Source organism: Rhinolophus ferrumequinum, chromosome 5, assembly GCF_004115265.2.
Source record: "Rhinolophus ferrumequinum isolate MPI-CBG mRhiFer1 chromosome 5, mRhiFer1_v1.p, whole genome shotgun sequence".
Classification (NCBI taxonomy): domain Eukaryota; kingdom Metazoa; phylum Chordata; class Mammalia; order Chiroptera; family Rhinolophidae; genus Rhinolophus; species Rhinolophus ferrumequinum.
This window is the reverse complement of record NC_046288.1, coordinates 63,227,311-63,239,472: the sequence shown is the minus strand read 5'-3', so window position 1 is coordinate 63,239,472 and position 12,162 is coordinate 63,227,311. Positions and strand designations below refer to the sequence as shown.

Sequence of the window (12,162 nt, the reverse complement as noted above, 5' to 3'; positions counted from 1 at the left end):
AAATTTCTGGGATGCAGCGAAAGCAGTTTTAAGAGGGAAATTCGTATCATTATAGGCCTATCTCAAGAAACAAGAAAAATCCCAGATAAATAACCTCACGTTACACCTTAAAGAAACAGAAAAAGAAGAACAGATGAAACCCAATGTCAGCAGAAGAAAGGAAATAATAAAAATCAGAGCAGAACTAAATAGGAGAACAAAAAGACAACAGAAAAAATTAATGTGACAAAGAGCTGGTTCTTTGAAAAGATTAACAAAATTGACAAATCCTTGGCTAGACTCACTAAGATAAAAAGAGAAAAGACACTAATAAAATCAGAAATGAAAGAGGGGACATTATCACGGATGTCACAGAAATACAAAGGATTATCCAAGAATACTATTAAGGACTATATGCCACTAAATTCAATAACCTAGAAGAAATGAAGAAGTTCTTAGAAACAGACAGCCTTCCTAGGATGAATCACAAAGAACTGGAAAATGTAAATAGACCGATCACCAGTAAGGAAATTGAATCAGTCATCTGAAACTTTCCCAAAAGCAAAAGTCCAGGACCAGATGGCTTCACTAGTGAATTCTACCAACCCTTCAAAGAGGATCTAATACCTGTCCTCAAATTCTTCCAAAAAAATTAAGAAGAGACAATACTCCCTAACTCATTTTATGAGGCCAACATTAGCCTAATACCAAAACCTGGTAAGGATAGCACAAAAATAAGAAAACTACAGACCAATATCTGTGATGAGTACAGATGCAAAAATCCTAAACAAAATTCTAGCAAACGGAATGCAGGAACGCATTAAAAAGATTATTCATCACTACCAAGTGGGGTTCATCCCAGGGGCATGAGGATGGTTCAACATATGCAAATCCATCAATGTCATACATCACATAAACAAAATAAAGGACAAAAATCATATATCAATTGATGCAGAAAAAGCATTTGACAAGATACAACATCCATTTATGATTAAACCACTTAATAAAATAGGTATAGAAGGAAAATACCTTAACATAATAAAGGCCATATATGACAAACCCTCACCTCAGCTAATCTCATCATTAATGGTGAAAATCTGAAGCCCTTTGCTCTAAATTCAGGAACAGGACAGGGCTGTCACCTATCACCTCTGCTTTTCAACATAATGTTGGAAGTCCTCGCCAGAGCACTCAGGCAAGAAAAAGAAATAAAAGGCATCCAAATTGGGAATGAAGAAGTTAAACTGTTACTCTTTGCAGATGACACAATGCTATATACAGAAAACCCTAAAGACTCCACCAAAAAGCTATTAGAAACAATAAACAAATACGGTAAAGTTGCGGGCTACAAAATCATGGTACAAAAGTCCATTGCATTCCTACATACTGACAATGAAATCTCAGAAAAAGAAAAAAAAAATTCCTTTTGCTATTGCAACAAAAAGAATAATATACCTAGGAATAAACTTAACCAATGATGTGAAAGACCTATATACTTAAAACTCTAAGACATTTTTAAAAGAAATTGAAGAAGACAAAAAGAAATGGAAAGACATTCCATGCTCATGGATTGGAAGAATCAACATAGTTAAAATGCCGTATTACCCAAAGCAATATACAGATTTAATGCAATCTCCATCAAAATCCCCCTGGCATTTTTAAAGAAACAGAGCAAAAAAAATCATCAGATTTGTACGGAACCACAAAAGACCCTGAATAGCCAAAGCAATCTTAAGAAAAAAGAACAATGCTGGAGGTATCACACTCCCTGGATTCAGCTTGTACTACAGGGCAACAATAATCAAAACAGCATGGTATGGACAGAAAAAAGACACACAGACCAATGGAATACAATTGAGAACCCAGAAATAAAGCCACATAAATATGGACAGATAATTTTTGACAAAGAAGCAAAAAACATACAAAGGAGAAAAGACAGCCTCTTCAATAAATGGTGCTGGGAGAATTGGAAAGCCACGTGCAAAAGAATAAAACTAGACTGCTATCTGTCACCATGTACCAAAATTAATTCAAAATGGATCAAAGACTTAAGCATAAGACCTGACACAATAAACTGTATAGAAGAAAATATAGGTACGAAACTTATGGACCTGGGGTTCAAAGAGCATTTTATGAATTTGACTCCAAAGGCAAGGGAAGTAAAAGCTAAAATAAATGAATAGGACTATATCAAACTTAAAAGCTTCTGCACAGCAAAAGAAACCATCGACAAAATAAAGAGGCAACCAAGTGAATGGGAGAAGACTTTTGCAAACAGTGCCTCCGATAAGGGGCTAATATCCAAAATATACAAGGAACTCATACAACTCAACAACAAAAAAACAAACAACCCATTTGAAAAAATGGGCAGAGGACCTGAAGAGACATTTCTCCAAAGAGGACATACAAATGGCAAATAGAAATATGAAAAAATGTTCAACATCACTAATCATCAGAGAAATGCAAATAAAAACCACAATGAGATATCACCTCACCCCAGTTAGAATGGCTATCATCAACAAGACAAATAGTAACAAGTGTTAGAGAGGCTGTGGAGAAAAAGGAACCCTTATACACTGTTGGTGGGAATGCAGATTGGTGCAGCCGCTACGGAATGCAATGTGGAGGTTCCTCAAAAAATTACAAATAGAATTACCATATGACCCAGCAATACCTCTCCTGGGTATCTACCAAAAAAATCTGAAAACATTTATCCATAAAGACATGTGTGCTTCAATGTTCATTGCAACTTTATTTACCGTGGCCAAGACATGGAAACAACCAAAATGTCCTTCGATAGATGAATGGATAAAGAAGCTGTGGTATATATACACAATGGAATACTATTCAGCGGTAAGAAAAGATGAAATAGGACCATTTGTAACAATATGGATGGATCTTGAGATTATAATGCTAAGTGAAATAAGTCAGACAGAAAAAGGAGAGAAGCATATGATTTGACTGATATGTGGTATATAAAACTGAAAACAACAAAAGAACAAGACAAACAAATGAAGGAACGAAAACTCAAGAGACACAGATAATAGTTTGGGGGTTACCAGAGGGTAAAGGGGGAGGGGGGCTCTAGAAGAGGGTAAACGAGGTCTAAGATAAGGTGATGGAAAGAGAACTGACTCTGGGTGATGAACACACAATGTGAGACATAGATAATGTATTACAGAATTGTACACCTTAAATTTATGAAACTTTACTAAAAATTGTCACCCCAATAAACTTTAATTTTAAAAAAATCCATCATCCAACTTAAAAACATGATCATAAGGGAGAAACAATCATTCTGAAGTTAAATTTGCCTCAGAGTAAAACCTGATGAGTGAATTTGTGGGGAAAACATTAAAATATACTTTGAAGAAGTGTTCTTAATTATTCTAACACTACAGACTTAGAAAAGCTATTACTTTCAATTTCTTTCTCACTTTCGATGCCACATGAAAATTCTAGGGAAGAAAAGATACAGCTGACACTTTTATTTTTCACTGTGTTTGCATAAACAACTCTCTAGGAAGGACACATTTTAAAAATTAAAAAAGCAAACACCACGAAGCCAAAAACAGGCATAGCTAAGAAATTCAAACACGGATAAGACATAGAGACTCTCAGAAAAATACTCCAGAGGAGAGTTGGATGAAATAGAGAAAAGCTCAAGCAAAAGAACAGATTTTTCCAAACACTTCTTTCCTTTCCCAAATATTCTATTTTATAGAAAATTGTTTTCTCATTTTGCTTACTTATACTTAATTAGAAAGCATTCAAGATTCATTTCTTTATTGTAATATGAATATAAAAGATAAAAATGTGGAAGGGTACTCATACTTTAATAACAATATAGATAATGTTGCCAAAGATTATACCTTGGGCTCACACAATCCTTTCTTTCATGACTGAGACTGTCCCAAAAAAGCAAGAATCCAAGAGAACTAAGAGATAATCAGCCAGATTTTTTTAGTGTTACAGCGAACTCCCCTGGAGACTGCGTTAATTACTTTGGGTCAAAACGGAGGAAATACTTCTTCAGGTAATTAGGACCACAGAATTAGCACTGGGGGACTAGAATGAAGGCATTTCCTTATCTCCTTCATAGGGAAGGATAACTCTGATGACTATCGTAATGAGTAGTGGATATTTCAGGAATGAGGTGAATTTAGGGTTTGACTAATAAAGCATTTGAGCCTCATGCTCTGAGTGTATCTTATAAACAGAATATATTTGACCCATTTCTATTATTTACATTTGTACCCTGAACTCACTATAATTCCTAGTTATTAGAAGAAAATTAAAGATCAATTTTAAGCAAATATAATAAATAGTCAGCAAACAAGGAAAGGTCCCCTGGGTAAGTGTAGTGCAACCTGAACACACAAATCCAGTATGATGTGATTGAGGAAAGCAAGAGAAAATCTAGAAAAATCAACTGAAGACATAAATTAGCATACGTCACACAGATCACATAGAAACATTTCCACTAATGTAATCATCCAAGAGCAGGCAAAGCAAAAAGCACGTAAGAAATAATTCATATATTCAAAATCATAATGGAAAGAATCATTAGGGAGTCTGAGTTTTCAGTTTACTCTAGTATTTTTGGCTTTAAAAACTTCCTGTGAAACCCACTGGCATTTTTAATAGTGCTTTTATAAATAATATGATTTTATAAAGGATATTTTGATAAGATTAAAACAGATTTTCCTTTCTGTATTGTGAACAAATTACATTAACATACTAGGGCATTTTGCATATATGCATCATGCAGCAGAATTACACAACCATTTGATCTCGGTTCTCTTTGCCCATTAGTTTTACTTTGCTTCAAATAGAAACTTGAAAATAAACACAGCAAATGTCTTTACTTACAACAATACTTTCTGGGTTTTTTTGTTGTTTTTTATTTTTATTTATTTTTTTCTCTTTGGAGATCTAACTATTGCTACTCACTTGAGTGTCTTTCCACTTGGTAATAAAGCTATTTTCTATGTCCATTTGTTTGACTTGATCTTCTTGAACCTGTTTAAAATATAATTTGGGACATTCTAATAAAATATATGGAGCGATGGTACTCATCCTCACATACGTTTCTTTAGGAATTTAAAGACCAACAAGTGAAAATAAGTGAGAATGGCCATCTCAGTCAGTGTGGGCCCACACAGCTAGAACAGAAATAAAGCCGACAAGACAGATCTTCATAAAGGTCAGAACATTTTATGATGACACCATTTCTGGCTGCAGATTCTATCAATGGAAGCCCTTTTGCCAAGGTGATTTAATAAGCAAAGGGGCAGATGACTGGTTTGTTCAAGTTTATGTAGGTTGACAGACAAGACTCATTTCTCAAACTAAAATATTCATTAAGTGCTTATGAAATTTCCACCATTTAAAGGTGGATTTAACAAAAGAAGATAACCATTTATTATTTTATTAATGGAGCAGTACAAATATAAAAAATAAGAGCATGCAAAGCCACACATTTTCCCCTAATTCTTTCATTTCTCAACATCAGAATTATTGCACAGAAGTTGCTGTTGATCAAAAACAGTAGACACATAGAAAGAAATAAAAAGGAAATCAAAGAGTAAAGAGAATCCAACAACTCTGGTGTCTGTTCCTATACAAATAAAGATACAAACTGTTATTGTATTTTATTAAAATAGTTTCTCTTTGCTAAGGAATCTTGTCATCAGTTACTATGAAAATGTAAGAACTTTACAAATAGTAACGTATTACATTAACCCATTTGATTTCATCTGGTATACCTATAGCCCTGGAAAACAAGTAATCTTAAAGCACCGTTTAATGGAATGCTCAAAAAGGTTAAATGACAAAACTGAGATGCCAGAAATAAATGACAGAGCTGGACCTTTAACTTATATTGGGACTTTTGACCCAGATCTCCTGTATTTCCCACATATTCAAATCCTGGGTTTATTTCCTCTATTTTTACTTCTTTGAACTAAGAAATTATCCCTACTCTAACAGTTTACTGATGAAACATGAAAATATTATCATAAAACAGCAAATTGAAAAGTCAAATAATTAGAGATAACTTAATAAAAAAACACAGAAAAATATTTCAGAGTTTTTGTTTTTTCCAATTCAGGCACAATTAAAAGAAAACGTTTCCATTTGCAGAAATTAACAGCCTGGTGTTTATTACCAAAATGTGTAATTCGTAAGTTCACACCTCTAGGAACACATACTTAATGCATACACACAGTGAGGAGGGAAAAAAAAACCAACACATAAAAACACTATAAATAGAAATATTCTCAAATTCAAAAGACAACAGATGGTAAAAAAAAGCTTTAAAAGCAGCCATATTTAAATGAATGGCTATAGCTTAAAAAGCTAGTTATATCTGAAAAATTTAAGATCATATATAACTGTCCTTTATTTTCTTCATTTTTATATATTCATAAAGACCTAAATAAAAACATTAAAAATTATGCATTTTTGTTCACAAGCAGTAACATCAAAACTATTTTAACAAGAAGAGGATATAAAACATTTACCTCAAATATTTCAACATAATTATCAATTAAGTCCTCAATTACATTCACTTCTTCGCTAGTTTGTCCCTTAGTTTGAAACAAGCAGGATGAAAAGGCCAAGGCCAAGTTATGGGAATTCATCTGATTGATTTCTGAGCATTTCTGAACCCTGTTAGAGAAAAGCATAGCTCATTACAACATATTTCTATTTGAAAATTTCATAGAACTGTAAGTCATAATGCTCATTTATCATTTTCTTTTAAGGTACATATATTGAAGGTCTCTGATATAAAAGGTACAGTGATGATTTAAAGAAAAATACACAGTTCTTTCTTTCAAGTAGCTAACAGTCTAATTAAGAACATATAAAAAAATAACAAAATAAAAAACTATTGTTAAAGAAGATACTACTGCAAGCTACAAAGCAATACTTGAGTAATGATTTAGAGGAAGGACCCCCTATATGCAAACAATTCCAGATAATGGGGTAACCTGAGGCTATGGCATAAAGGTGTGCTTACATAATGGTGTGAAATGATTTCTGGGACTGCAGCATAAATGAAAGAGGGAAAAGGGGCAGTAGGTAAACAGGAAACCAGGCAAGAAAGGTGAACTGGGAGGCATATAGTAGAGACTTCCAAATTCAATGTTCAGGGCTAGGCTGAATTTTCCAGAAAGTGTATTATCAGGTGTGAAATTACCTGGCAGCACCTGCTTGTACAGTTATTCAAAATAAGATACTAGCTCTAGAAAACAAACAATTTAAATATACACCTATACTTTTTCTTAGGTATAACTACGATTGGCTTTTTATAAGGAACAGACAAGTCAACTCTCCCAATGAGTAAGCTACCCTTGGGTCTTACAAACAGCATTTAAAGTATTCACAAATATAAATTCAAAGAGATTAAAAAAAAAAAAAAAAAAAAACAAACTACAGCCGTCACCCTGATAAAAGGAAATTTACATTGATTAAAATGCATGAGATGAGAACACTAAGGGATACACATGAAGCATCTATTTGTGCCCTCCATTTGTCACTTGTTGTATACATATGCTATATAAATAACAGCTGCTTGTTTGCCTAATTACATTTGCAAACTTTTACAATACATACTAAACAAGGGAGACCAATTCCATCAGAGGAAGAAAACAAGACTAGGGTAGGTACACCTGTCTATAAAAGCAGAGATTCTAGCAGGTACAAGAAAAAGTTGAGTAAATATGACAGCGATATATATGATAATGTAAGAAACTTATAGTAAAATGTCAAACTGCATAGCAGAGATGGAGCAAGTGCAATCATCTTATATGATTTACCAGATGCAAAAAGAATTACAAGTTAATAGAGAAGAATGTAATAACTGTGGACACCCCTCTCAAAACCACTTCTGTACTCTTATCACATTATGCTGTAAACTTCTGGAAAATTTATCTGCATGTCTGCCTCTATTACTAGAATCCAAGCATCTTTCAGTCAGAGAGTGTTGCTTTAATTACACTGCAGTGTGCAATAAATAGAATTAAGGAAATGTTAGACATGGAGGAAGTGATCTTTTGTCTAGGGCAGGAATGGATTAAATGCTAACTCAACCTGACCTTATCCAAACTAATCTCAAACTTTTGACGAAACTATACCAAACATTCACACCTTTCTTGAGACTTAATTGTGCAAAAGCATTTCCATTTGGTACTCTTCACCCCTCTTCTCTCTACTTTCTGCAGCTGCCTTAATTTCTAGCAAAAGTACATATAATATAGTATTTTCCTTTTTCTCCATTATTTCTCTGCCCTGACATGTTGGGATTCCACAGTGTTTCATATTCTGCCGCTCAGTCTCTTCTCACTCAGGCCTTCTCCTTAGAAGCCCAAGGAAACTGTTTCCTAATGAGTTTCTCTGCCTCTATTCTAACCCCATCCCATTACAGGGGTTATTATCCTAAAACACATTTGATCAGTCACCCTTAATCACTTAAAGGAATAAAATCCCAATGTTTTTGCATGACTGACAGAGCCTTTCACAACCTCTTGCCAGCCAACTACAAACCATCTCATCTCTTAACACAGCTATTTCCTAGAAACTATCCTTTACTCATTCCTCATACTTACCATTTTTTCATGCCCAGTTCATATGTCTCTTTAAATCTGAGGCATCCCTGGACCTCAGCACAAAATGACTCAATCCCTCCTCTAGAAGTTCATGTCTCATGCCAAAATTCTCTGTACTAAAACCTGTTCTGATATTTCTGTGTTGCCTTAAAAAATATAAAATGCCTTGCAGCACCCTGAGAATTCACTGTGACGTCGCAGGGTTCCTTGGTGCTCAGTTCAGGAACCGCAGACTTAAGACTGTTTTTGTCATTTATGTATTACTATGATCAAAGATTTCTGTTCACATGGAGTCTTCACATGCATTCTTTCGTGCACAGTAGAAGCTAGAATATGTTAGCTGAATGCAAGGACGAAAGGAGGAAAGATGGGAAGGAACTCATCTCGAATTCAAATCTGAATTAACAATTTCAAGAATAATGATGTATAACTCAATGTTTGAAATATTAACTTAATACACTGTAGCACCATGGACACACATTAAAATTTTTAAAGAAAATCTGTTCCAATGTTTCATAGGCACAGAGATAGGACAATAATATATAGACTATATTTACATGGTGCAATAAGAAAATCAGTTTTACAGTAACAGGTTTACATGTATGAGAAGTAGTGGATGGAATAGAAAGATGAAAAGATAAATTGTGGAGGACTTCTGAATCTAGATCCAAACAAGATACTTTGAGTAGAATTCAACTTCATACAAATTTATTCAAGGGAGTATTGCATCCTTGCAGGAAGCTACACAATATATTCTTTAAGGAATAGTTAATACTTAGTAAAGTCTGTGTAATAGTTTTTCCTGATAGCAAAACAATTCTTTTGTTTTAACATAAAAGGTAATTTTCAAACATCCTCACCCTTTGGATATCATTCCTCCAGCTCCCATAATACATCTCCTATCCTTCCAAATGCAGGGGACTACATGCCCTGACACAGGAAATGTTCTTGACTTTTAAAATTTCCCCATCTGATCAACAGTCTGACACCAACATATTAGAGTCAGGTTAGACACAAACTGACAATAAAGAAATAAGAGTTTACGAAGAGTCCACTATGAGAAAATGCTATGCTCACAGACAGATTCCTGCTGGAGAGTTCTGGTCTACGGCACAAAATCTCTTCTCTTCTCCAACTTCCCTCTTAAATGCATTTTAAGATTCTTGCTTATGTGCTGGATGTAATTGAGGATGCTGTCCATGATTATTTTTAATTCAGATAAGAAACTCTCCAGTACTATTTATCTGAAATGCATCTTAATTACAGAAAGAGACAGTAAAGTGATAGTTTAATGGGAAATTTCATTTTGAAACCATTTTTAACACATGGTGAAAGATTCACAGTCACATGTCGAAGGTTAACCACAGTACTTTATATTCAGGAAAATAATGACTTATTAAGGGCCATGTTTGAAATGAACTATAAAATTCCTAAATCCACTCACCTGTAAAGATGTTCAATTAGAGCTGCCAACGTTGCTCGGTTGACCCCTGGAAGAGTATGTATAAATGCTCCATATTTTTTAATTCTTTCCTTGTCATCTTGGGTATCTAAAGGTTAAAAAAAAAAAAAATTCAGGCTTAAAATATTAACCTGTATTACAAATTTGCCTTTTACGGTATTTTAAAACAACATTCACAAATTATATTTCACTAAGTGATACAATCAAGTTTCAATAGAAAAATATTCGAACTTCTATAATTCTGGAGAAGTATTTACATAAACATCCCATGGCTATATGCTATAGTTCTTATACTTCGTAATTAAAAACGAAGCACTTTCAAAACTCACGGTTGTATTTTATCTTCTACTTTATGGACCACTGAATTTCCCCTAATAGGAATATATTCCGTTAATTACTCAAAGTGGAGTGCAAAGTGAAGCTATAAGCCAAAAGTATTTTAACTCTGGCTATGGAAAAATTTCACTATTTTTATTTGAAAATGACATTTCTCATCTTTTTGTCCTTGTAAACTCATAAAAATCTTTCCAAAACTAAAACCAACTGAGAGCTATGAATAGTGTATTACCCCGCAGATCCATGTAAAGGAGTTTTTATCAGCCCTGGTACTTTCAGCAGTTTTGGAAAAGGCAAGGTGACAACAGATGTCATGTGCAGGACCGGAAAACTATGACACTGACTTAGAGGGGCATGGATGCTCTGCCCTTGTCACAGACAAAACCAACCAGGCTATTCATGGAGAAGAGAACAAGAAGGAATTACCCTTCACTTTCCTAACTCCAAGAAGTCAAATACGTGGAGAGGCCAGACACAAGAACCCCCAAACTTCTAGTCTTGAGAAGATGTGTAGTGGTGGTTTGGTCTAACCTGCTAGCTCACAGGGGAAATAAAAGATGTTTCTTCAAATAAATAACTTGTGCTGTATTGTAACTCAAGGGGACTGCACTTATATTTTCCCTCTCAATTCCTGATACCTTTAGAAACAAGACTTTTCATTTTCTGCTTAGCCTACCGCTTCTATTCACAAAAAGCCAGCAGCACATTAATGCGTCTTCAAAAGTACCCGGTCACTTGTAAAGGGCATTAGGATCCCAGGGGAGGTAAGAAACTCTGTGCCACATTTGTGAAGTACACTCCTATTCAAAACTGCAACTGACAGACCTTTTGTACTGATTCAGCCTACACATAAGATCTATAAAAGTAAACATCATCATATTGACGTAATAGCATTGGTAGATGACTCTCTAAAAGAAGGGAACACACACAAATTACACTCAGAGACTAATACTGAAAGGAAATTAAGAATTAACTATTGGGCGGCTGGTTGGCTCAGTTGGTTAGAGCGCGATGCTCTTAACAAGGTTGCCGGTTCGATCCCCACATGGGCCACTGTGAGCTGCGCCCTCCACAACTAGATTGAAACAACTACTTGACTTGGAGCTGATGGGTCCTGGAAAAACACACTTAAAATACATAAAAGTTTTTTAAAAAAAGAATTAACTTTCTTTTTTTATCTTTTAATGATATTTCATCATTCTTCCACAGACATCAGACAATTTAATAGTGTTCTTGGAAGAATAGATCATATAGCATAGAAACGGGTGGTACACCACTGTAAGGCGGTTCTTTGTCTCTGTTGCAGAAAGAGAGCTCCCCTGGGCGGTCACCCAGACAGTTCTTTCTGGTTTAGCCTGGTCACATCCAACGTAGGGGCTTTTGACAGGGCTACACTGGATCTAAAAGCAAACACCTTGAAGGCTATTAGACTCGGTATTCAAAGCCTTCTCCATGTAACTCCTCAAAGAATTCACATCCAAGCGAAAGGTATGCACATTCTTCTCTGACGCACGTTACCATTTCCCCACTACTTCCTCCTGGTAAACTGATATTAAAGACATCTTTGTCATTGAATTTCAACCTTCAGCAAAAGCATATTTGTCACACATTTTTTGATCACTACTTTTACAATAAAGACAAACTAAGTCTTTATAAAATATACTATAAATTAACTTCACAGTTTTCAATTACAATAAAATCTTTTTAAAAACAAAACTGAGGGTGGCGAGGTAAAAAGGTTTAAAGAGATGTATTAGCTAATTTCATATTTTG

General features: G+C 34.6%; 1 protein-coding gene across 1 annotated transcript in view; it reads right to left on the bottom strand.

The window, feature by feature from the left end:
- ARAP2 (ArfGAP with RhoGAP domain, ankyrin repeat and PH domain 2) overlaps positions 1 to 12,162 on the bottom strand; it is a 183,153-nt gene that overhangs the window by 54,257 nt on the left and 116,734 nt on the right. The window contains 3 exon segments of the mRNA XM_033106382.1: positions 4,933 to 5,001; positions 6,504 to 6,651; positions 10,036 to 10,141. Coding sequence (XP_032962273.1) covers positions 4,933 to 5,001; positions 6,504 to 6,651; positions 10,036 to 10,141 — 323 coding nt within the window.